The sequence below is a fragment of the Falco naumanni genome, chromosome 13 (genome assembly GCF_017639655.2).
Source record: "Falco naumanni isolate bFalNau1 chromosome 13, bFalNau1.pat, whole genome shotgun sequence".
Classification (NCBI taxonomy): Eukaryota; Metazoa; Chordata; class Aves; order Falconiformes; family Falconidae; genus Falco; species Falco naumanni.
The window spans coordinates 16984318-17007514 of NC_054066.1; the positions used below are offsets into that span (position 1 = coordinate 16984318).

Below are 23197 nucleotides of genomic sequence, written 5' to 3' on the forward strand. Positions count from 1 at the left end.
CAGGGCAATACTGGGGAAGAGAGGCTGCTGAGGAAGGAAAGTGACGTGTGAATTATAACTGGGCTTCAGCACCATTAAAAGTGGAGAGATGTGGCCCCTTCCTTCCTCACAGCCCCAGCAATTTCATTATGGCTGCACCTGAGGACATCAGATAAGGGCCTGTCCTGGGGGCCGCAGACCCTGTACCCCAAGGGCTCGGTTCATGTTTCAAAAGCAGAAGAAAAATAATTACTTGCCAGCCTGAGAGGCAACACCAAGACAGACCAGAGTGGTGAAGGAGAGCATGTTTTTGTCTCAGGGGAAGAAAACAAATGCAGCGTATTACTGGGTCTGAGCATCAGCTGAAGGTGGCCAGCTGGCTCCCAGGATTAGCACCCTTCCTTGGTGGGGAGAGAAGTAATTTTACAAAGTGGAATGAGGCAAATGAAGTTTTCATTGCAGATGAAGAGTGGGAAACACTGCTGACAGCCATCTCAATGGACTGATGAAACGGCAGCCCCAGGGAGACTGACTGTTCAAAGGCTCTTTCAGTTATTTAATGAAGTGTGGTTGAGTTTTGACCCCTCAGCTTCAGCGCCTGAGGTTTTCTGTGAGTGTTTGAGGCCTTACTCCTATTCCTGAGCTCATTGACTACTCAGGGCATTTTAAAAATCATATTTCCATAGGTTTGTAATGATTTTTTTTTTCTTGCTGCGTGAAAGGCCACACAACTGCCAGAACAAATTCATCATATGGTGGAGCCAGGAGAGGGACCGAGCCCAGGAGCCCACTGCAAGCACTGGGAGCAGGTGGGGACGTCAGCCAGCCTGGGCAAACCACCACCCCAGGCACCACCTGGTGAACAAGGCTCTAGCATTTACCAGTTCCCATGGCACTTGTAACAACAGCAGGTTAAAGAAATCTGTTTATTTAGAGAGAAGAGACTTGTCTGAAGACTTTTGACCAAGTTCATTTAAACCACAGTGGATAACGCACCATGCTGCACGGTGCACTCCTGCGCTGGTGTGAGCTCCCATTGCCATTAGCAGAGTTTTATCCTTTGCAAAATGCAGGCTTGCTCCCCCTTCTCAAAGGTTACTGCCAGGAACACGGCTTCTCCCCCCTCCCTCCCTCTTGTCCCCCGGCTGGTGACCTGCCCTCCCGCACTGGACCCCACCAGCAGCCCTGCAGCAAGCACGACCACAGCTGGGGGGATAAGCAATGCCAGAGAAACACATTTTTAGCTCCACTTGGCAATTTCAATTCAGGAGAAAGACCCGGGCAGGCAGCCCCCAGCTGCTGCTCTGTGTGTGGCTGCAGGTCCCCGGCTCAGACCACCAGCACCAGTGATACTGCTGCAGTCCTTCATGCTGGCACGGGACTGATGGTGACTGACACCATGTGAGCCCGTGACATCAGAAAAATATCTTAGTTGAGGCTGCAGTGAGTTTCTTTTCTGGCCTAGCACCCGCAACACCGTCAGCCTCTTGGCTAGAGTACGTAGAAGTCGTTGTTGTTTGACAGGTCGCTGTAATGGCAGAGGGCAAGAGCAGGAGCCTGTGCTGGCGGGGGCTCGGGTCGACTCCTGCTCTGACCCCCCTGCACCATGGGCCCACCCGAGCCTGGCTTGCAGAGATGAGCGTCCCACCGGGGCTCAGCCACAGCCCGATGCTTGCGCTTGAGTCTGCTGCCGCTGTTGCAATAGGTCCCACAACACTGGCATGTCAAGAAGTGCTTGGCTCGGTGTTTGGCCTTTGACTCAGGGGCCGAGGCCATCCCTCCGGGAACAAGAGTCCCTGCCGTGGCGCCCTGTGGGCTGGGCTGCCCTTTCAACCGGCTCCTTCTCCTCTGGACGGGGTCCAGGCTGATGTCTGACTGGGAGGAGCAGCTCTCGTTCCAGCCGGCACCGGCGCTCAGGCTGCGCAGCGGCAGGGCAAGCCGCAACGCCTTCCAGAACTGGGAGCCAGAGCGCTTGGACTTCTCCCCCTTCCAGGTGACAAAGGAGACAGACTCCTTCAGCTGGAGGATGCTGGGGTGGGTGCACTGCAGCGGCCTGTACTCCACCACGATGAGCTTGGTGGCGATGGCGTTCTGGCACATGATGCCCAACTTGAACTCCAGGAGGCTGATGCTCTTCTCCGTCAAGTAGTCGGGACTCAGGACCACAATCATCCTGCGGCTCCTCTGGATGAAGTCAAACACGGCTTCGGTGGTATCTAAGAGTGCAGGGACAGAGGAATTGGGATGCACAAGGGGGAGGGAGTGGGGAGAGAAAAGCTGAAGGAAGCTGTTTGGTGGCATACCTGCACAGCTCCTCCCTTCCCACGGAGGGAAACCTGGCACAAGCCCAGTGACTTTTGAGTTGCCCACGCACCTGCTGGCAGGGACTGCAGGAGCAATAGCAGCATTTTTGCTTTGCAGGGGTTTTTTGAGAAGGCTGAGATGGTAAACAAGCCAGGATGGCAGGATGAGCCAGGACTGTACTCTGACTCCTGCCCTACGCAGCACCACTCCTGCCCAGGGAAATGCAGGCTCTTGGTAAAAGGCAGGTCTTGTTTGGGAAACACCTGCCCAGACCCACACGTCTCTCTCTCACGCTCTCTCATCTAGAAATGGAAGCCTCCAAACTCAGAAAGCAAAAATGTGAGCCTTAAACCTTTCCATGAGTTCCCCTAGCCATGATGGAGGATGAGAATACTGTCCTTCAAAGCATTTCTGGGGATTAATTGCAGTTTGTAAAGCTCAGCAAGATGCTTAGCTGGAACAGTGCCAGGCAAGGGCTGCATCTCTTTCATTATGAATGTTAAAAAGCAGCAAATCTGAAGGATGTCCTTGGACTTCCATTTATGGCTTGGGATGCAGTAAGCATATTGAAGGTGTCATGGCTAATGGGTGAGCAGTGGAAAGGATGGAAGTTAACAGGGCTATGGCACTTAACAAATTAACCCAAGCTGATTAACAGAACTGTAAAAAAATTTAAGAAGTTTTTTAAAAAACAACTTACTGAGTGTGGGTGCCTGAGATGGGGGGGACCTGAGGACAAGGTGGTGTTCAAGCAGGAAAGGGATTACTGGAGCATCAGCTTGCACACTCGGAGAGAAAAAACCTGCCTGCAGGAATGTCTTGCAAAAAGCTGTTCTGGGGAGAAGAGCTACCTGCTGCTTCCATTGCCTTCTACACTGCTAAAACCCCGATTCCTCAGTCTGGAGACTCCTCTCCCTCCCCGCCGGTGGAACACTGGTCTTTTATATAAATAAAAATACCGCTCCTTCCCTGCCATGGCAATGTCTTTTGCTCTTCCAGCACCTGGCTCTCTCCTTCCTTATCTCGCAGCAGAAGGTGCACTGTATTGCACCTGGATGAATCTGATTTAAATACTGTACAGAGCAATACTTTTTTTTTCAGCTATGTAACTAGCTGTAAAACTCGTCATCATTAGATTATTTCGGGACCAAGAACTTGGGATAGGAAAAAGGATTAAACAATAATATCCTAATGGAGAAAGTAAGGCACTCTTTGGTTCTTTAACATAATACTAAGATTAAAATCAAACTCTTTGGAGTATGTTTTTCTTGTATACAGTTTGGGTGGAATTCCCCACCTGACACATACTGATTCATTGAAACGAAAAGTAGATGACAGTCAGTACTGTCAGAATTGTCACTTAACACCACAAAATGTTCTTACCACCCTATCTCAAAGGCACAAAGAATTGGCAGCAAGCTCCCAATTTACTGAGTCCAGACCTCATTCAAACCTTTCCATAACCGATTGAGATCTGTTTTGAAATCAGCCAAGCTTCAACATTTTGTGAAAGGAAAAGCCCCTTTGCTTGTTTGAAAGGTCTTTCCTTTTGAAACTGGAATCACAGAATCACAGTGAAACACAGGCAGGAGCAGCCCCTGGGAGGTCACCCGTTCTACCTGCCTGCTCAGAAAGCACAGGTTCAATTAATGTGAGTGATTCCAACACTGCTGAAATGAAATGTTTTGATTGAGCTGACAGTGATGGTTTTCTTTCACCAGTTTTGAATTTGCAACACTTTCTGAGACTCAATATTTTTTGGCAGAGAAAATGCTCAAATTCCCGAAGATAGTTTTTATTTCTGAGAAAGGGATGCATTTAGACTTGGTTGACCAGGATACCTTGGGATGTTCAGTTTACAATGTAATCTCAGCTTATGAAAAATCCTGACTGGCCACTTCACAGTCTCCAGGCAGGATGGTCCCTCCCTGTGACACCAACAGGACAGGGTGGGACAGTGAGCAACGACACTGCAGGGGTTTGGGTACCAACAGAGCTGGGAATTTGATACTCTTGGATATCTGCTTTATACTAAATAAATTCCATCTGTACTACATGGTTATGAAGGACACTGCATTTTTTTGTTGGTTTACTTATGTCTCCTACCCTAATGCACCCCAGAGATATAACAGAGGACTGCAAGAGCCATACATTTGTCCCAGCCCAATAAAAGCTGAGGGGTCACAGACCCCAAATCCACAGATGACTCCGAATCCATAGATCGTGACAATTATTCATTGCTCTACTGGTCTGGAAGTGCTAGGCTCTCTCTCTCAACTTACCTCCTAGCACGCAAATAAGGGGAAAAGGCAAGAAAATGGCTTGGATGAAAAAATATGGTGCTGAATGAACCTTTTCTACCCAACTACCTGGAAGGTGATGGGCAAAGCAGCCTAAGAGTGAGTTTCATTTCTGTGATTAGGGCAGATTTCCAAGACACTTGTTCAACATTCTGGCTTGGTCTATCAAGAGGATGGTGTTTCCTTCCCATCTTTCTATCTCATGACTGCAGAGTGAGTACTGTTCAGGTCAGAGACCTTCTGTGTGTGCACATCCACTGCTGGGTGACATTTGAATGCTGCACATCATTGTGTTTCTGCTTGCATGGCTCTGGTAGCAGCGATGGTGCCTCAGGATCTCTGCGGGCACGCCACGAAACAGCCAGGAAAATGCTCCCCCCCCCCCCCACAATGAGGTGTCCCCAAATGATCTTGATGCTTGGACTACACACAGTCATCTTTCTTTTGCAGATGCAATGGGGAGGAAAATGATACTTATGAGAAATGCACAAGGACTGAAATGCAGAAGTGAAAATGTTTTATTGAAAAGCAAAATAAAATAATACTGACACTTCACAGACCAAAACCACAAAACATACAGGAAACAGAAGGGAAAACTTTGGACCAGCCGTTCAACATCAAATGGCACGGGGCGGGTGGGGAGGTATTTTTTCCAGTTTGTGCCATGCTGTTTCCCCATGAAATAACAATGAAGAACTTTATATGAACTGCGTATTGCTAAACACTAGGTTAGAGCACAGAAACTGAAATGAATCAACTGAACTAGACAGATGCTCTGACAGAATTCCACAATGGAAACCACATGTGGCACAGGATGAAATGGCAGGCACATCCGAGGTGCTTTGCAGATCTACATTATGACTGGGACTGGGCTTCACCCCTGGCCTGAGAGCTCCCGGCAAAGCCAGTGGTAAAGCTCCTGGGGGAGCAGAGCCTGCTCCAGCACCACCCCTTGCACACTGCTCCCTCGGGACCTCTTGGGCCCCTTTCAGACCATCGCACCTTTTGCCTTGTGGGTGCTCTGCTGATGTCTCTCAGTAATCCTGTTGTGGGATTGCGATGGCACCGAAGGCTACTGCAATGCATGCCAGAGAAAGTCCCAGTCTATTATTTATTTGGAAAACTCTCTGAATAAACCCAGCAAAATAAATTAGGTGGATTTAACCTCCTAAAATAATAACTTACTAAAACGTCAGCGGAAGTTCTCTTCGTACCTCAGCCAAAAGTGAGATGTGATGTGGTAAGCTCTGGGATGGTAACTAAATTTATGTGCTGTTTTGAGTCACTTTTTTAAAAATCGAATTGGAATCCAACACAGTTCTGCTTTAGCCTCAGGGCCTTCCCTCTCCCTGCAGATCTGGCAGCCAATTACCGAGACGCTGAAAACACAAACAAAAAGGTGAAGGTGGGCAAAACGACATGGTCGCAATAGGTTCACAAAGTTGAGCCTGGTTTTGGGTGCTATTCTCATATAAACTAAGCAGATGAGGAGCTCCACTACCTTCAGTGAAGCTGATTGCAATCTGATCTGCTTAAAGCAAAGCCTACTTGGGGTGGGTAGGATGAAGAGGAAGGTGAGAAAGAAGTTCTGTTTGTTCCACATTTGTACAGTACTTGCCCAGTGGCACAGATGGCTGCGGCTCCCCGCTGCCCTGGAATAACATCATTAATCATGAGATACTAAGAGCAAGAGGCTTCACTGCTCTAGGATTCAGCCCCACACCTTTAATCTTGGGCTGTTTACTGCGATGCCCTTAAACCTCCCTGCTCAGCCAGGTGAACAGCACACAGACTCCAAATTGTAGTGCCTTTTTTAATACCATTATGAATGGATGTGCTTCACCCGCTGGAAGACAACAGAGTGAAAGAATGAGTCAGAGGTGACTCAGAAACAAACATTATCAACGACAAATAAGCATGCACTTAGTGTGCGTAACACTAAATTCCACAATTAAGTGGGCAGGTCCTCGCACTGGGAGCTACAGGTGTATGAAGACACCCCCAGAGCTTGTAGTTCTATGTGGAAACATTGTGAACAACAGTACCAGTCAATGCCAGGGTCCCACCGTGCTTTGGTCTGTCGTACAAGGGAAGGGATGCTCACCTCCTGGGTCTGAAAAGCCTGTCTGCCAGGGGTTAACTCACCAGGCCCTCTCCTATGCCTGCTGTCTCCCACTGAAGCAAGGGCTGGTACTTAGTGGGTTATTTTTATATTTCCATTTTGTGAAAGGTCGGTTGCAGAAGCTGAGATACATCCTCTGTTCTGCAACTCTGGGCGGGAAATAAGTTGGGCAGAGACTTGCTTTGTAATGCCAAGGCTAGGTTAAACCTGAGTCCTGAATTATGAATGGTGAAATTGTTCATACCCAGGCAGAGAACACTGAAGCTTCATACAATCATAGAATAGTTTGGGATGGAAGGGACATTTAAAGGTCATCTCCTCCAACACCCTTGCAACCAGTAGGGAGATTTTCCACCAGATCAGGTTGCTCAGAGCCCCGTCCGACCTACCTTTGAATGTTTCCAGGAATGCAGCATCTACCACCTCCCTGGGCAACCTGTTCCAGTGTTTCACTACCCTCACTGTAAAAAATTTCTTCCTTAAATCTAGTCTGAATCTAACTTCTTTTAGTCTAAAACCACTACCCCTTGTCCTATTGCAACAGGCCCCTACTAAAAAGTCTGTTCCCATCTTTCTTATAAGCCCCCTGTAAGTATCGAAAGGCCGGAATAAGGTCTACCTGGAGCCTTCTCTTCTCCAGGCTGAACAACCCCGAGTCTCTCAGCCTTTCCTCATAGTCTTACCCAGCTAGACAGAGCTAGTAGTTTTTATTAAGTTCAAACAAGTCTGTAGGCTCTCCTGGGGAGTTGGACATACATCCACTGTCACCCCAGAGGTCTTGGCAGCGCCTTGCACGATGCTTTCCCCCAGCCAGCAGCACAGAGACAGTAGGTGGCTTCAGTAGTAAATTGGGGTACTTGCTTGTGAAGTCCCTGAGTTTACTCAGCAAAGAAGCATCTCTCAGACATGCTCCATGGCCCGTACTAATGAGACATTTCCCCTGGACTACAAGCATTACAGCCCTGAAGAATCTGGGATACTCAGGAGACTGCAAAGTCCCAGAGACTAACCACTCATTAGTAGAAATGCTACAATACAAATATCACCTAGCAGAGTTTTTTGGGGTTTGGGTTTTTTAAATGCTTTTGTAACAGCCATTTCACATTGCCAAACTATCTCAACGTACCTGCTCCTCCAGAAATGCAGGGAGCAAAAGATGAGAACCCTCAAGAGTCTACACTCCTCCCACTGAAGAATGATCAGGACTATATACCTGGCACATGTATGAAAGGTTCTGTATTGGAGCCACCTTTCAAACTGTTCCCCAGCCTCTGCAACTGGGACCAACAACCAGGAAGGAGTGAAGCCACTTAGGAGAGGAAAGGAACTCTGTCCTGGATGCTAACAAAGGTCCCAGAGGAACTGCATCTAGGAGTACTGGCCTGTACAAATACTAAGCTATCTCCAAGTGAAGGCTGCATCCCACCTGAATAGCCCAAATTTAGATGTTGAGCCCAGGGCTTGTATGGTTGATGACAAGGATGTGCATCTGCAGAGGCAAGGCATATGCATCTTTGGTCTCTCTACCGCCAGGGCAGCAGAAAAGCTGCATGGAGGCATCACTGTCCTCTGAACTGCTTGGGAAACACGCTGAGTTCCTTTCCACTGCCTGGCCTAAGTTGTGGCTTTTTGGGGTTTGTTTTGTTTTGTTTTCTGATGGTGTCAAACATTTTTCAGGGATACGTATGAGTTTCTCAAGGCTCAGACTCCTGCCGATTTTTTTCACTGGCATTTCCACCCGCAGCTGATTCCAGAACCTGCCCTTTGGGAACTTGGATTTTTCGCCTTTCCATTTAATGACAGTTAAGGCCGCCTTGGCCTGCTTCAGCTCCTTCACTTTGCTCTTCTTGATGGCTTTGTACTGCACTAGAATGACTTTGATGTTGCCCTTGGAGGCCATATTCTCTAGGCCAGCCTTGAGCTCCAGCAGGGCCTGTGTCCCCTGCAAGACGTAGTTGGGGCTCAGGACAACAAGCAGACGTCGGCTTTTCTGGATGAAGCTCAGGGTTTCGTCTGTGACAACTGGGAGAAAGAAACATTGAGGTAGTTAGTGATGGCTGAGAACCTGCTGCTGAGCTTCTAGTGTGACACCAGGTGTTTCTTGAAGGGGACAACAGAATCCCTTGGAGGCTCTCTCTGGAGACTATACAGGTCCTTCCCAACCCTGCAAGTGATTCCAGGTATGGCCTACTACATCACAGCTGGTACCCACTGCCCCACAGAGTGACACCTTCTACTCCCAGCCCCAGGCTGCCTACAGATGTGTCCCTCCCTCTCCACGCTACATGGAGATGCCTGAAGCACTGTACTACACAGCAGTGGCACCACCCAATGCTGTGAGGATGCCATGTGGCCAAGAGGGCAGCTCTAGTAGGCTCAGATTTAGCTTCCTTCTAGTGAGAGTGGAAAAAGAGGCTCTTGGGAGCAAAGCAGGGTAATTGCCAGCTGGACACCACATGATCTCAAGGAAAAGACTCAGCCTGAAGAAGTGTCAGGAAGCCCGAATGCCTGTGCTTACATCCTCCTCTGGCAGATGTCCAGAATGACTCTGGGTAATCCCTTCACTCCTTTTGCCTCAGTTTCCCCACACCAAACCCAAACAGTAAGTATCTACACCTTTCCTAAGTGTCTTCACGGTTAATTTGCTTTGGAAATACCGCCATCCTAACTCCTTTACTCATCCAGCTGTTCCTGTTGCAGTCATCGATGAAAGCAGATTTGAGTGTTTCTAGAAGTGACAAGTAAACTGCTCAGGACTTTTAATGAAGTGTCCCAAAAGTTACATCCCTTTGAGCTGCAGAGATGTCATGGTAACTGTGGATCCTCTTTGAGTTTCTAGCATCCACAGGTAGACTGCCCTTAGGCACCATTCTGTAACTAATGTGAGAATTCCCTCTAAGCGTGAATCCCAATGCTTGCACTCTGCTGCAGGATCTCCTAGACTTCATTGACACGGGAACGTTCTTGACTGGTCAGAAAATACAATGGAAAATAAAATAACACTGACGGGCAACTTCATTTAGCTGTCAAGCACGTTTGATTAGTTCCTGTCAGCAAACTTGCAGGATAATCCATCTCCCACTGTTTCTTCATCAAGGACAACATAACTCCCTATCCAAGACACAGATGCATACCCTAGAGGCATGACACCAGCTGCCAAAAGCTATTTCCTGGCCCACTGTGCTTCCCTAAGAACAAGATTAGTCAAACCCTAGCTAAGAAGCGATGGGGAAGCCCCAGCAGTGCTGCAAACAGCAGCGCAACGATGAACCACCCCGCAGTGCTCCAGAGGGCTGGTGCTGCATTGAGGCTGGCAGTGACTGCCACGGCGAGCAGGGATGGAAGCACTCCAGAGGTGAGGGTGAAGGGCAGGGAGCCCAGGAGAGCTGTACCGGGAGGAAAATGAGACCCTCCAAAGGGAAAGGATGGCAAGAAGCGGCAGAGGGAACAGGAGGGAGATGTACATCTTGAGAAACAACTGGTGAGAACAGCTTAGAGCAAACCTGCTCTGAGCCTGGCACTGGCATCAAGCAAACAGAGCCTGGAGGGTGCCCTGCCATCCAGGCTGTCTCTAGAAGAAACATACTTGTTTGCCCTCAGACTTATTGGTGTGATGTCCTGGCAATGATCTAGGAGATAAAGGGAACAGATCCCAGACTGATCCTGCTCCCACTGTCATGCAGCTGGGATGAGACTCCAAGCAGTTCCTCCTGTCCTACCCAAAAGGGACCTCTATGGACTTTATCAGCACAGGTTCCGTCATCAGTGGGGTCCTGATCCAAAGCCCATGAATCCGAAGTGGGGTGGTCTGCACTGGCGAAAGTTCAGGCTTTGAAATTTTAGTAGGCATCAGGGATCACGCAGCCAACTCGGCCCCCAGGACACTGGAAATGGGGACTTGGCTAGATTTCTGCCCTTGCTGTGACACCTGTGTGACCATACGCGTATCTGGAGAGTTTCATAAACTTCCATTCTTGGTGATTCCCTGCATCCCTCCAGCAGATGCTGTGTCCAGAACCTTGTATGATTTGGCTTGAAACAGTGGGAAAAAAAAAATCTACATCATAGTAAAGAGATGAGTCTCACTAACTGCAACAAAGTACTCTTAATCATAGCAACTTAATTGTATGCCATGTTAGACACAGACTCTCTAATTAATGAGAGTGAGTGGGAGGCCTTCTGGGAGAGCACCTTATCTTCTCACTGATGTTGGCACAGTGCTCTCCACACCTCCCTGAAGCAGATACTCCTGTTTCTTACAGGCACTCACCATTACTCTCTGTGAGCTACCAGTCTGGTCCAGTATTACACTTCCTCAGACTTTCCTTTTTAGCTTTGACTTTATCTCCCTTTTTTAAGACAGCTCAGAGAGTTTGCATGAAGGTCAGTAGTCCAGTTCCCTCACGCTGATAGATCAATCGCTCCTGCACATCACTCCAAGAGAGAGCAAGTGAAACAACCAACCACCACCACTTGCCCACCGTAGCCTTTTTTGGTGGCCTGGAGCATCTGCAACACGTCACATGAAACAAAAACACCAGAAGATACCAACAGCAGAATGTTAATGGAGATGGGGAAAAAACAAAGGATAAGGTTAATCTGGATAGGACAGCTCCTATCAATTATGGTATCTCAAAGAACAATGAAGAGAGAGTGCGTATGGAGCACAGCCCCCTGTGAAATACTCACTTCCCCCGGGAAGGCTGTCTCTGTCGAAGATACACAGCTTGTACCCAAACTCATTCTCCAAGACTCCCCGCAGTGTCAGCAGCACAAATTCCTCCTCCTCTGCATTGCGTGCGTAGGACACATACACATCGTACTCCTTCCCGTCTGAGCAGTGGGAATGCAGAGAAACACAAAGGGCAGAAGACACACTTGTGATACCGCACATGCTGAGCCTGACTTGTTTCACGGGAAAAGCAGATATGACAGCTCACCGAGCCCAGGCACCGCAGGTTAAGACACATCGATTTCCATAGTTAGGACACAGCAGCAGCACTGCCTCTTTGACTACCCAGCCTGAATGTGCAGGTACTCAGACACTGCTGCCTTGCTGAAAGCATGAGACCGCAGCAAGGTGACAAACCCATTCTGTCCCTGGTCCTTTTGTCTTTTGACATCTCTGACATTGCTTTCTCTCACTGCTGTCTATCCACATGAGCAGTCCCACCAGACAGAGACTTGCACCCTGCCTACACCCTCTGAGAGCCACCGCACCCCTTGGCAGGTTCACAACACAAGCTGCAAGGGCTCACACACCATCCTCATCCTACAGAGGAAGAAATCTCAGCTCAGAGTCCCAAGAGATGAACTCCCAGTAACACATGGAAGCTGTGGAAGAACTGAGGACAGAAGGGTGGTTTCCACATCCATCCTTTTGGATACCTTCCTACATTTTAAAGCAGAATCACCCTGGATTCGTGAATCCTTACATACAGTCACCAGAGAAACCAGGGGCTTACTGAAAATTCTTGACTTTTGACTATCTAGATCAGGTGAAACAGCCAGCCATCAGCAGGGCAGTGCCCCACTGACAGTAGACACATCCACACTGCAGAGAATACAGAGGACTTCTCCTTCCATTCCCCTAACCCAAGCTTGACTCCTCTTGCCCTAAAATGTCCCACACAACCGAATGTAGCTATAGAAATGGAAGGTCGAAACATCATTATGCTGTGGAGAGGGTTAAAGATAGCTTATATGAAAACTCCTTCATTTTTCTGGCCTGTAGCAGGATAAAATAAATGCAAGCACTTTAACTCCTTACCTAGAATGGTTTCATCTGTTCCAAAATGAGCCCGATAGAAGAGGACCATTTCAAGCCAATAAACATGATAGATGACTATCAGCACCACAATGAGCAGGATGGTTGCCCCCAGTCCACACGCCAGCTCCACGGTGTACTTCGGTGCTACAACTGGGTTTGAAAAGAAATAAGGGGTCTGGTTTACAGAACAGCTTGGGCCTTCAGCTAAGCAGGAACAAGCTTATGTCACGTGCAGCTAAACACCACAGAGAAACAGCCAAGAGCCATGTTGGCCCTTCAGAGGAAGGTGACCAAGCCAAGGCTTCTCTGGCAGGACATGTCATGGCTGGCCACCCTGGAGTCCCCGTTCTGGGTTACTAGGTCTGGTTGGGCTGGCAGAGAAGTCAAAGCGCAGGCTGGACTCCTGTCTCTGAGCAAGACCCGGGGAGCAGCCAGATGGTAGAATGACCTGTTGACAGAAACCACCTGCACAGTCCAAAGCCAGCTCATGAATGTGCACATTCTTAGCGGTATGTGCAAACTTAGGGCAATACAACAGCACTTACTTCCAGGAGAGCCAGCCAGAGCTTACCTGCAGCAAAATAAAGGGCCACCATTTCCCCTCACCATCAAACACACGCAGATCTTGTGTCTTGTCCCAGACTGACAGTGAGGATATAACTAGCCATGGCCTGATAGTTTTCTATCAGGAAAGAAGAATCACCGTTCATTACAGAAAAGCTGAAGTGCTTGCAAACAAATAGGACAACCCGTGGACGTCAAGCTGGAAGATCACAGGCACCCCTCCAACTCACAGTGTCTGTCACACTACTGCTGATTCTTTGTATTAGGGTCAGAAGATAACTCTTCTAACTGTATCCCTGGGCAACTCTGGTTTTCTGAAAATTCAGGTGGCAGGTAACATACACACTAGCAAACTGCACAATAACAGTACAGCAGTGAGCGGAAACCTCACCAACTTCAGGATTTAATAAGTTTTATTAGAAACTGAATTCAAAAAAAAGAGAAAATGGAAGGAATTTAACAATTTTCATTAGGTGATGAGCAGAGGTAGTACATGAGGAGAGGGAAACCATCCAGAAAAATCAGGAAACATATATAACCTAGCGTGATGAAAGAGCTGGAGCCAACAGATATAGCTACTAGCTAAAAACTGGAAGACAAGTGCTGAGGGGTTAGATTCTGGCATGCTTGATGTTCCTGTGTGCAGCGGGATGGTCTACAGTGAGCTTAGCTTGGGGTTGCTCTGCCAGCAGTGGTCAGGTCTGGTTCTTGGATTTTGTTGTGGAGCAGAGCAGAAAGGGAGGGGACTAACCAGGTTGGATCAGAGCAAACCCACTCAGCTGCCCAGGAGCAGACAGGGGAGGAAGAGAGCAGATAGTCCAGAGCAGTCTACTAGGAAACAGCATTCAGGCACTGCTGTATAAAGAATCTGAAGATTTTGGATCCGCTTCCACTACACGCACAAACATAGCATCCCAGAAGAATTATGCATATAGGGTAAGCACACTGGCACATGGTTCCAGCCTCAGTTGTGTTTGGTCTATTGTTCCTTCCTAATGATCCAGAAAAGGTTTGTCTCTGCCCTGGTTTCAGCTGGGATAGAGTTAATTTTCCTCTTAGTGTGTGCAGTGCTGTGTTTTGGATTTGGTGTGAGAACAATGTTGATAGGACACTCATGTTTTTAGTTGTTGCTGGGTGATGTTTATACCAAATCAAGGACTTCTTGGTTTCTTGGGCCCCGCCAGTGAGAGGGCTGGAGGGGCACGGGAAACTGGGAGGGGACACAGCCAGGACAGGTGACCCGAACTAGCCAAAGAGGCGTTCCATACCATGGGGCGTCATGCTGAGTATATAAACTGGGGTAAGAAGGAGGAAGGTGGGGACATCTGGCATTATGGCTTTTGTCTTCCTGAGTAACCGTTACATGTGATGGAGCCCTGCTTCCCTGGGGGTGGCCAAACACCTGTCTGCCCGTGGGAAGTAGTGAATTAATTCCTTGTTTTGCTTTGCTTGCTTTACCTATTAAATTGTTCTTATCCCAACCCCTCAGTTTTACATTCCTTTTCGATTCTCCTCCCCATCCCTCTGGGTGAGGGGGAGTGAGCAAGTGGCTGCATGTGGTACTTGGTCGCCAGCTGGGGTTAAACCTTGACAGTTTCAAAGAAATGGGACTAAAAAGGAAGAAGAACAAGTACCAAGAAGGAAGATAAAGAGCTCTGTGAGCCTTCCCGTGATAGAAGGATGGAGTATGGGGGAAGAAGGTGTCCAGCATGAGCCACACAAGGCAAGGCAGCATCCCTTATGGGAGAGGGGAGGTCCAACCTACAGTAAGGTGTTGAAGCTCTAGATGAGGTTAATAAGGAGGTGGAAATATCTACTGTAACCAGGAAACCTCAGATACCTATAGCAAAGGCTCAGTTATTACTGAGAGCTGGGTCTGGGAAACAGGAAGAAAATTTTTGATGAGAAAGAAAAACGTACGAAAAAAGCCACACTGAACAGAGCTGGATCAATCCAAACCATCCATGCCAAGATGGCTGCATCTAGACTAGAGCATCATCACAGCAAGGACTGAAAACACAGAGCATCAGGTTTAAACTGTCTCACTCCCTAAGCAATGTCAACGAGTGCAGTCTGCCTTTCTGGAGGGTGCCAACTGGTAGCTGTTGCATCACGCAAAACCATCACGTAATCAAGTAACCTGAAATCATTTCAAGCAGCCTGTTCCCTCAGGTTTGTTTCAATTGTGGTACATGGATGGGATGAGAACAGCAGCTCTATCCACCTCTCTCTCTCCGCAGGCACTTGTCCATGGTAGGGTTTAAGTACCATGCAACCTTTGCTCCCTGCCTCCAAGAAGCGGTGCAGTATGACAGCAATAATACAGCACTGCGTACAGAACAGCATGTTGTGGAAAAAGGCCTGATGGAATTACTTGTTTCGCAGGGCAAGGCTCAAGGCAGGACCAAGAGCTCTCTCTGAACACACCTCATTTCACACCCATGCTCTGCAATTACTTTACCTTTCATGTGCACTATGGCCTGGCTATGGTCCTCGCCTTTGGCATTTCTGGCATAGCAAGTATAATTCCGTTTCAAGTCCTCCGGTGTGGCTTTTGCAACTGTTAGAGTCCTTATGACAGTTTTGTCTTCAAATTCTCTAGTAATTTCACTGTAAGATAAAAACTAGAGCATTACATACATGAAACTGCAGCAAGTTCTTAGTGACAAATACTCCTTTCCCTGATATAAACCAATTCTTTCTTTAAAAAAAACCCCAAAGAACCTAAACTCGTATTTATAAATTGATACACACTCCAGATTTTAATACAGCTGCAGCTGTTCCTTTATCCGATTTTCCTTAACATTTATTTTGCCACTCATAATACTCTCATTGCAGCTGTATCATGTTGCATTCTAGAGATAAAGTCTGTCCTTGCCTACAAAGCAACAAGATCTCATGAACTCAGGATTCAGAACCCACGTCACATTTTATGTGTGACCCTGGATACGTCACTTTCATCTCTTTCTGCCTGAACTGATCATCTGCAAAATGGGGATAGCAGTATTTGCTTTTGCCCTTTCTTTTTCTTATGTAGGTTTGCAAACAAATGGGGCAGTGACCACCTTCCAGATGTAATTCAGCACCCAGCAAACGGAACTCTGAACCTCATTTGGGTTCTTCATGTAACTGAATCTCTATTCTGCCCAATCAATATTACATATAATACCACATTTTTGCTTTCAGTCTCTTTTTTAAAAGATTTTTTTCACTTACGCTATTTGGGAATATTCCTTTAAATAAAATTGTGTCTGATCCTGTTTTACAAGTCCCACAACAGCACCAGCTGTTGGCACTACTACCAGGAGCTGAACAAGTGATGATGTGAACTGGTAAACAAAACTCCCTCAAATTCTTCTGTAAGATAAGACACCATCCAGGTCTGGAGGCCTTCTCCCTGGAGCTGCTGGTGCTCAGCACAGCACGGTGCAGACACATCGGTTTCTGATTAACAGGGAAGCAGGGGACTCCACGCTCCCTTGCAAGGGAAAATGGGACTGTTGCATGCCTGGTTGCATGCCTGTACTCACACCCCTCTGCAGGACCCAAAAGAGGGTTAGATACAAATGAAGGTTCACATTACTGCGTCACCTTTGTGTGACTTTTATCTTGGGATCCGTGATGTCATCTGTGTTTTTTCCATCTATGGTCCACCACACCTCAGTCCGGGAGTCCTTCAGGAAGGTGAAGAAGACCTCACAGGACAAAACAAGGTCATCTCCTGGGAAGAAAGGACCATGGTGAGGTACTGCAAAGCAGGAACAGCATCACCCTGACTTTTGTGCTTGCCAGTGATTCTACCAGCCTGACCTCTGCCTCCCTTCAGGAAGGAATGAGGCTAGTGTCCACCTTCCGATGTCTGACTACAGTTTACCACCCCAGATATGCTGATTTATGACAGACAAATAAACAGGAAAAAATACCCCGTCTTCTCAAATGTGTTACAAATTCCTTGACTGCACCAAATGACCCACCCAAAGGGAGATGCTCCGTGCTCCTTGGAAATCTGGGCAATGTTAACCATCCCCACTGCACAGGGGACAGACACCATAAAGCAAAGGATCCAGCTCCACAAAAGCATTTTGGCATAGGAACACTTGTCCAGGCATTTAGCTTCCCTCAAGATCAGGCTTGGGAGTGTGAATATGTTTGTGATCAGCCTGTTAAGGGATTTTATCTTAGAGAGTGACTATGGAAGAAGTCTGACCTTCTGAGCCAGAAAAAACCTGCACTTTCAAAGTGAAGGCTCTGCTGCTAATCATTGGCACCACATTTATTACAGCAATGTGATGTGGCACGATCTATTCAAGATAGAGAACTGTCCCAAAGAGCTATCAGTCTAAAGAGATGGGATAGGAGAAGGGGTTACCCCATTACACAATGCTGCGAGGAAAGCTGTCATTAATTAGGAAGTAATCAGCCATAAAGGGAGAGGAAATGAGCAACAAGTGGCCAGAAGGCTGAAGTCACCGAGAGGCTGCATCAGGGAGTGCTAGAGCAAACCACAGCCAGGGACAGGGCTGAGACAAGGTCCTACAGGAATTTCCCTAAGCAACTGAGTGTCCCCATTTCACCTGCTTCCGCAGCTACAGTCTTGCATCTCCATGCCTGAATACCTGTCTTTATTTGTGCTTGCAAAAATAATCTTTTAAAGCTGTGCTCTCCTATTCTGGCATCAACAACCGGCACCCCACACTGTCTGCCAGGCAACCTGTGGCAGCTTGTGTGCTTTGCAAGGGAAAGCACCGGGGATGCAGTGGAAAGGGAGAGCTTCTGAGCCCAGCCAGGTCTCTCCATCCCAGCAGGCATCTCATCCATGCCAGGGCAGTGAGAGCAGGCAGAGTGTTGCAATTTACCTGCTTCCAGTTCGTAGACAACTTTCTCATTTGGAGAGATGAACTGCGGTGGCAAGGCCTTGTTTGGAGATCCTGCAGGAGACAACAGAGAGGCCCCCGTGGGGACCCAGACTTCATGAGAATCTGGGGTGCTTGCAGCCTCGCTCGCAATGCCCTTGCAGCCTGCTGCACATGCCCCCATTTAACTTGCAATACAATCCTGCTGCAGAGCTCTATGCAAACAGAAATCTAATCCTCTTCACCAAGTTCAAGGCCAGATCCAGATTTTGAGGTTCCTCCAAAGTTTAGGTAAGTCTAGATATAAGATTTTGGGCCTCTCACATCAGAAGAGTTCCGTCCCCCTCTCAACATCTCCCACAAGACACAACCTGTACCGCTTTCTTTTTATTGCTGCTTCTAAAAAACAAAATACAAACATAATCTCCTGTCACAAGTACTTAACACAGCTCTTAAAGCAGCAGTTGCCACGGGACTCGGCATGTGCTCTACATGTAGTTAAAAACTACAGGTTTTTAAGCTCTGCCTACAATTCCCTGGCAGGTAGGCTGAGCCCTTGTGCCTGGGACAGAGCTGTCCAAGCGCCGGGCTGGGTAACTGCCCAGGCAGTTAACAGTCTCAGCACACAAGGCTTTGAAGATTCCAAGACGACTGAGGCAAGCTGGCTACAATGGGACGATCCCACAAGTAACGAGGAGCAAAGCACACTGGAGACAAAAATTAGCTACAGTGCCAGGGTTATGCGTTCACATGCCAGCAGAGGGTACCCCTGGCCATCTCATGGGCTGCACCTCACCAGCCCAAGCCTGGTCACTCTTGTTCGGGGCATTTGGCATGGAGGTAGGACCTCCAGCGCAACATGTTCTGGGCAGTCACACGAGGCTGACCCCAGCAAGCAAAATTATACATGCTCAGCTGGGTAACGCAGATTGAGCACAACCACAAACGGATCCTGTGACAGACCCTTCCAGCTGTTTTTACCACTTTTGCAGATGTCCACCTGCATTTTACACATTTTAAAGTCATTCTTACCCACCACCTTCATCTTTATGGTTCTGGTGAGATTATAGGTTCTTCCATGGTCCTTGAATGTCACGATACAGGTGTAATTCCCTCTATATGCACTGCGGACAATGCCAATGACAAGCCTGGGCCCTTGGATGTAGAAGCCCTTGACCAAGTTGCAGTTCTGGAGTCAGGCAGAAAAACACTTGAGTTTTGGGATTCAGAATTAAAATATTGATTTAAATGCTACTACAAAGATCTGTTCTTAAACTACGAATATGACACTTGGGGTTGTGATGTAGGTCAGACCTAAACACCATTAACTTCGAGCATGTTGGAATACAAACTGGTATGTTCACCTTGAAAATGAGGTGATGAAGCAGATGACCCTAATACTTGTACCCCACCTTAAATACAGACCATTTTATAAAAAGAGAGATCTCTGATCCAGAAGTACATTTGCAATCAAGGTGAGTACCTCAGCAGACTGAAGAGTGAAAGCAAAGAGAGACAGGAAGAAAATGATGATGTATTCAGAAATGAATACTAAGACTAAAGGACACGTCCCCCATTGATGTCAGCCTGTCTCTTTTGGGACTAATCAAGCTACCCTGACTGACTTCAGCTGAGGATGAGACCCCAAAATTGGCAACTGGCAAATGAGAATCGGTAGTACAGAAACCTTAATAACTCTTCCCTTTCTGTCAAGCAAGGCAGGAAACCTCTGCCAAATACCAAGCTAGAGATCCCTTTTCAGAAAGGGGTTATGCAGATGACATCTTGATTGTCATAAAACCCAAAGATGTGCACATTTTCTAAGAGATTATTTCTGAATGGTACATTTCCAAAGCAGATACATCCTAATGGAGCAGTTTAAGACAGGGGTCATATACCATTTTTAATGATTTTTATTAGGCATGGGATGACTTGCTGCCTGAAAAATTACTTCCATGGGGCTTTTTGTTTCATTCTGCTAATTGATTGCTGAGATGTGAATTTCAATGAATAGTACAAGTAAAGCATTTCAACTACTGGTGTGAAATTGCTCCTCTCGGATACAAACCCAAGTTTTTCCTGAAGGGTTTTAGAACTGTTTGTTGGGTTGGTTTTTTTTTTTTCTTTTGGTGTGTTTTGTTGTTGTTTTTTTAAATCAGCAGATACATTTGTTGCCAACTTTATTATTAAATTCACTCGTACAGAAGCTTCTACCTAGAAATCCAAAAGCACTTCATAAGTGGTTAGAGAATTCAGTCCCATAACCCCCTGGCTGCACATCCCCTGAGATTTCTTATTCTCTCTTGACTAAAGGCATCCACCTAGAGAGAAACACTGCGGTCAAAATTTAATAAAATTGAACAGTAATTCTGTAGGCAAGAGCCTAAGAATGGCTGGAAACAGCCTAATTATCAGAGCAGTATGGAGGGTGGGCTAGGGACGTCCCCATCTTCAGAACAGAGGTGTCCTGAATTGTGTCAAACAAGGCAACCATGATCCTTGCAAAGAGGCCTGATGTACTTCATTTCCTGACCTCGAAGGATTTTGCAAAAGACACTACTTCCATTAGCAGGTGGGTTTTTTTACAGAAAAGGGAATATGAATCACAGCTTCCTTTACAGGGGTGGTGACTGGCTCACACAGCAGGTCAGGCATACCGCCTGAAGCCTAAACTGAAGTTCCTAAATCCCTGCTAGAATATTCTCCACTTGCGTATGCTGGTCAAAAAGGTTTCAGTGTTAGGTCTCAATTCCCTTCCAAAAGCATTTTTACCCTTGAAGGAGGAAACAAAGCTCTTAAAAGCTTTATTAACAGTTTCATCACTAGGGAGACTCTGAAACACAGCTCCATGATCCTCCCGCCAACCATTGCTTTTTCAGATACAACACTGTATTCCCCCACTGCCCAAATAAGTCCTTCTTACCAAGTACCACTTGATGGTTGGTGTTACACTAGCAGGGTAAAACCCATCAATATCCGGACATACGATCTCACTGGCATGCTCCAAGTAGAACATCTCCTCAGTGGGTTTTATTGAATGGCTCACACAAGAGTGTTGGTCTTTCGGAACAACCTCCAAAGGAAATGCAACTTTGCTACAGTAGGTTGTATTTCTAAGGACAAAGGAGGATAGGGCTGATTAGTTGAGAAGTATTTACTCCTATACCAGTGGTATGAAATAAAAAACACATCTGCAGTAATGAGCATCATAGCACTAATGAGGTATATACAGCTTTAGTTGACTCATTTATAAATGGGAGAAAAAACACTGTCAGAGATGGCCACACTAGCTCAGAAAAGCCCGTAAAGATGACTAACAAGCAACATCCACTCCCCTGCTGGTAAAGCAGATAATAGGGTCAAAGACACGATGAGCAAGAAATAACACGAGGAAGATCAAAAACAGCTCTTGTGCTCAATGCATAGCAGATGCTATGTTCATTTTGCAGCACACTTACAGACACTTCTAATTTCCTAGAAGTCTGAATCTCATGAATCTTTGCCAAATTAGCACGCAGTCAAAACATTACCCCTGCATTTGAAGCTATCTTTACTCTAGACACACAGATCACTTCTTAATGGTGAGTGACTGTGGATTTTGCCATGGGCTCTGCAATAATATTTTCACAGACACTTGCAGCTAGCAAGGAGAGGCATGCTCATTAATGTTTGCAAGGCTCCAAGCATTATTACAACGTAAATTGGCTCAGCACTGAGTGGTCTTATAATTGTAACATTCTTTTCCCATTAATGCTTATGTAAATGGTCTTCTCCCTACAGAAAGGACTGGCGCTAACAGCACAATTTTCCCCGCTTCCACAGAAGTCCTTCAGTTATGCTGAAGACATATAGAAGCTGCACCGCACAACCTACCTGAGCATGCATGTATAATTCCCAGTGTCATTCAGAAGAGCAGGCCAGAACCAAAGGGTATCTTTCTCCTTACTGATGTGATTGTCCGGGAGACGAAAATTAATGGGCTCCTCCAGATCTTGGTCCTGTGCAATCCTGTACCAGATCAGGGTTAAGCCAGCAGAATGGGCTGTGCTGTAGTTGTACTTCAAGAAGGTCTCAAAAAGCGGGCATTTGATCTTGGCAGGTTCCCCTTCATAAATCTGGATCTGCTTCATGGTGTCCACACCCCAGTCATCGCAGCGTTCTGCAGCCAGGAAAGACAAGGTACCTTAGCTTGCAAGTCTGCAGAAGACAAACAGTTCTGCCCATGTTCCCCACAGCTCTTAGTCCTGCCCCTGTTAAAATCAGAGGCAGAGATGTAGTGTTTTCAGTGGAAGAAAACTGGGCTTTTATAAAGCTGAGCAAGAATACTGCATTCATTTCTAGAGAACCTGCAAACCTCTACTTTCATTTGTACACCTCCTATTTTCTTCCAAGCTATTTATCCCCCATCAGAACAATAGGATAGGATACTGCTGTATAACACCAGGCTTCTTAGAGAGCTTCAAGAAAATTCAACCCTAAAATCTTGTGTGGGAGGATAAAATTTGGATGAAAACGCTAGAGGTGTGTGCGCATAAATGCACAGTGACAGGGAAGATGAATATAGAGGTGCTGAAATAAGAGTGGGGAAAAAAACCCCAACAACGCAAACATCAACCCTCCTTTAAGAGCTATGGGCCACTGCCACTGCCAGAGGCTGGACTGTGGGCTCCAGGAGTGCGGACTGCCTTTCCTGGGATGGATTCATGCGATGCCTGCGCACGCTGCGATAACACAGAGTATGAGCACAAGTATGCGACAAATAGTGACTGTTCATAGTGAAGTTCGGGAAGGGAGGCTGAGGGATAGAAGAGACAGTACGGAGGAGGTGGCAGCAGGTTCCTTTGGGGATCCCCAGACAGCCCCTACATGCAATCCCCAAGCACAGCTCAACAGGCTCAGCATGGCTCACAGCAGACTCCAGCTGACATACAGACTGGGCAGCATGAAAAAAGCCATGCAGTGCCTTTTCTTGTGGGTTTTTGGTGGTGGTTTTTTTTTGTTTGTTTTGTTTTTGTTTGTTTTTTCTGTCATTAACGGATAGTTTCAGGACAAACAGCACAGTCAAAACCCATTTCTCCTCCCAGCGCTTCTTTCCACTCCATTCCTCCTACCCATCACGGTGCCCAGTCACAGAGGGACTTGGTGCAATCACAGCCTGGTACCAGGGTGTCAGCAAACCTGAGAGCAACTGGCACTGCTAATGCCAGCTGAGACACACGGAGAAGCTGCTGTCATTGCATCTCCTGCCTCCCCATGCTGACAAGGCAAAGCATGGCACAGCATGCTTCCCAGCACATCTCTTGTA

At 47.1% G+C, this 23197-nt stretch overlaps 1 protein-coding gene across 4 annotated transcripts in view; it reads right to left on the minus strand.

Moving 5' to 3' along the window:
* Positions 1 to 1144: 1144 nt before the first annotated feature.
* Positions 1145 to 23197, minus strand: part of LOC121096717 (interleukin 1 receptor accessory protein) — a 49267-nt gene continuing 27214 nt past the window's right edge. Inside the window, exons 3-12 of one of the 4 annotated variants that reach the window (XR_005830664.1) lie at positions 21766 to 22051; positions 20816 to 21005; positions 18925 to 19081; positions 17896 to 17967; positions 16631 to 16760; positions 15501 to 15649; positions 12476 to 12625; positions 11395 to 11538; positions 10976 to 11214; positions 8626 to 8727 (exon numbers count right to left, since the gene is read on the minus strand). Coding sequence is in view for 3 of the 4 variants with exons in the window: in XM_040613112.1 (XP_040469046.1) it covers positions 1471 to 2195; positions 11395 to 11538; positions 12476 to 12625; positions 15501 to 15649; positions 16631 to 16760; positions 17896 to 17967; positions 18925 to 19081; positions 20816 to 21005; positions 21766 to 22051 (2003 nt within the window). In the remaining variant the exon portion in view is untranslated. Of the gene's footprint in view, positions 2196 to 5101; positions 8728 to 10975; positions 11215 to 11394; positions 11539 to 12475; positions 12626 to 15500; positions 15650 to 16630; positions 16761 to 17895; positions 17968 to 18924; positions 19082 to 20815; positions 21006 to 21765; positions 22052 to 23197 lie in introns of those variants that run through there. The other 3 variants (XM_040613112.1, XM_040613111.1, XM_040613110.1) reach the window with 3 other exon arrangements.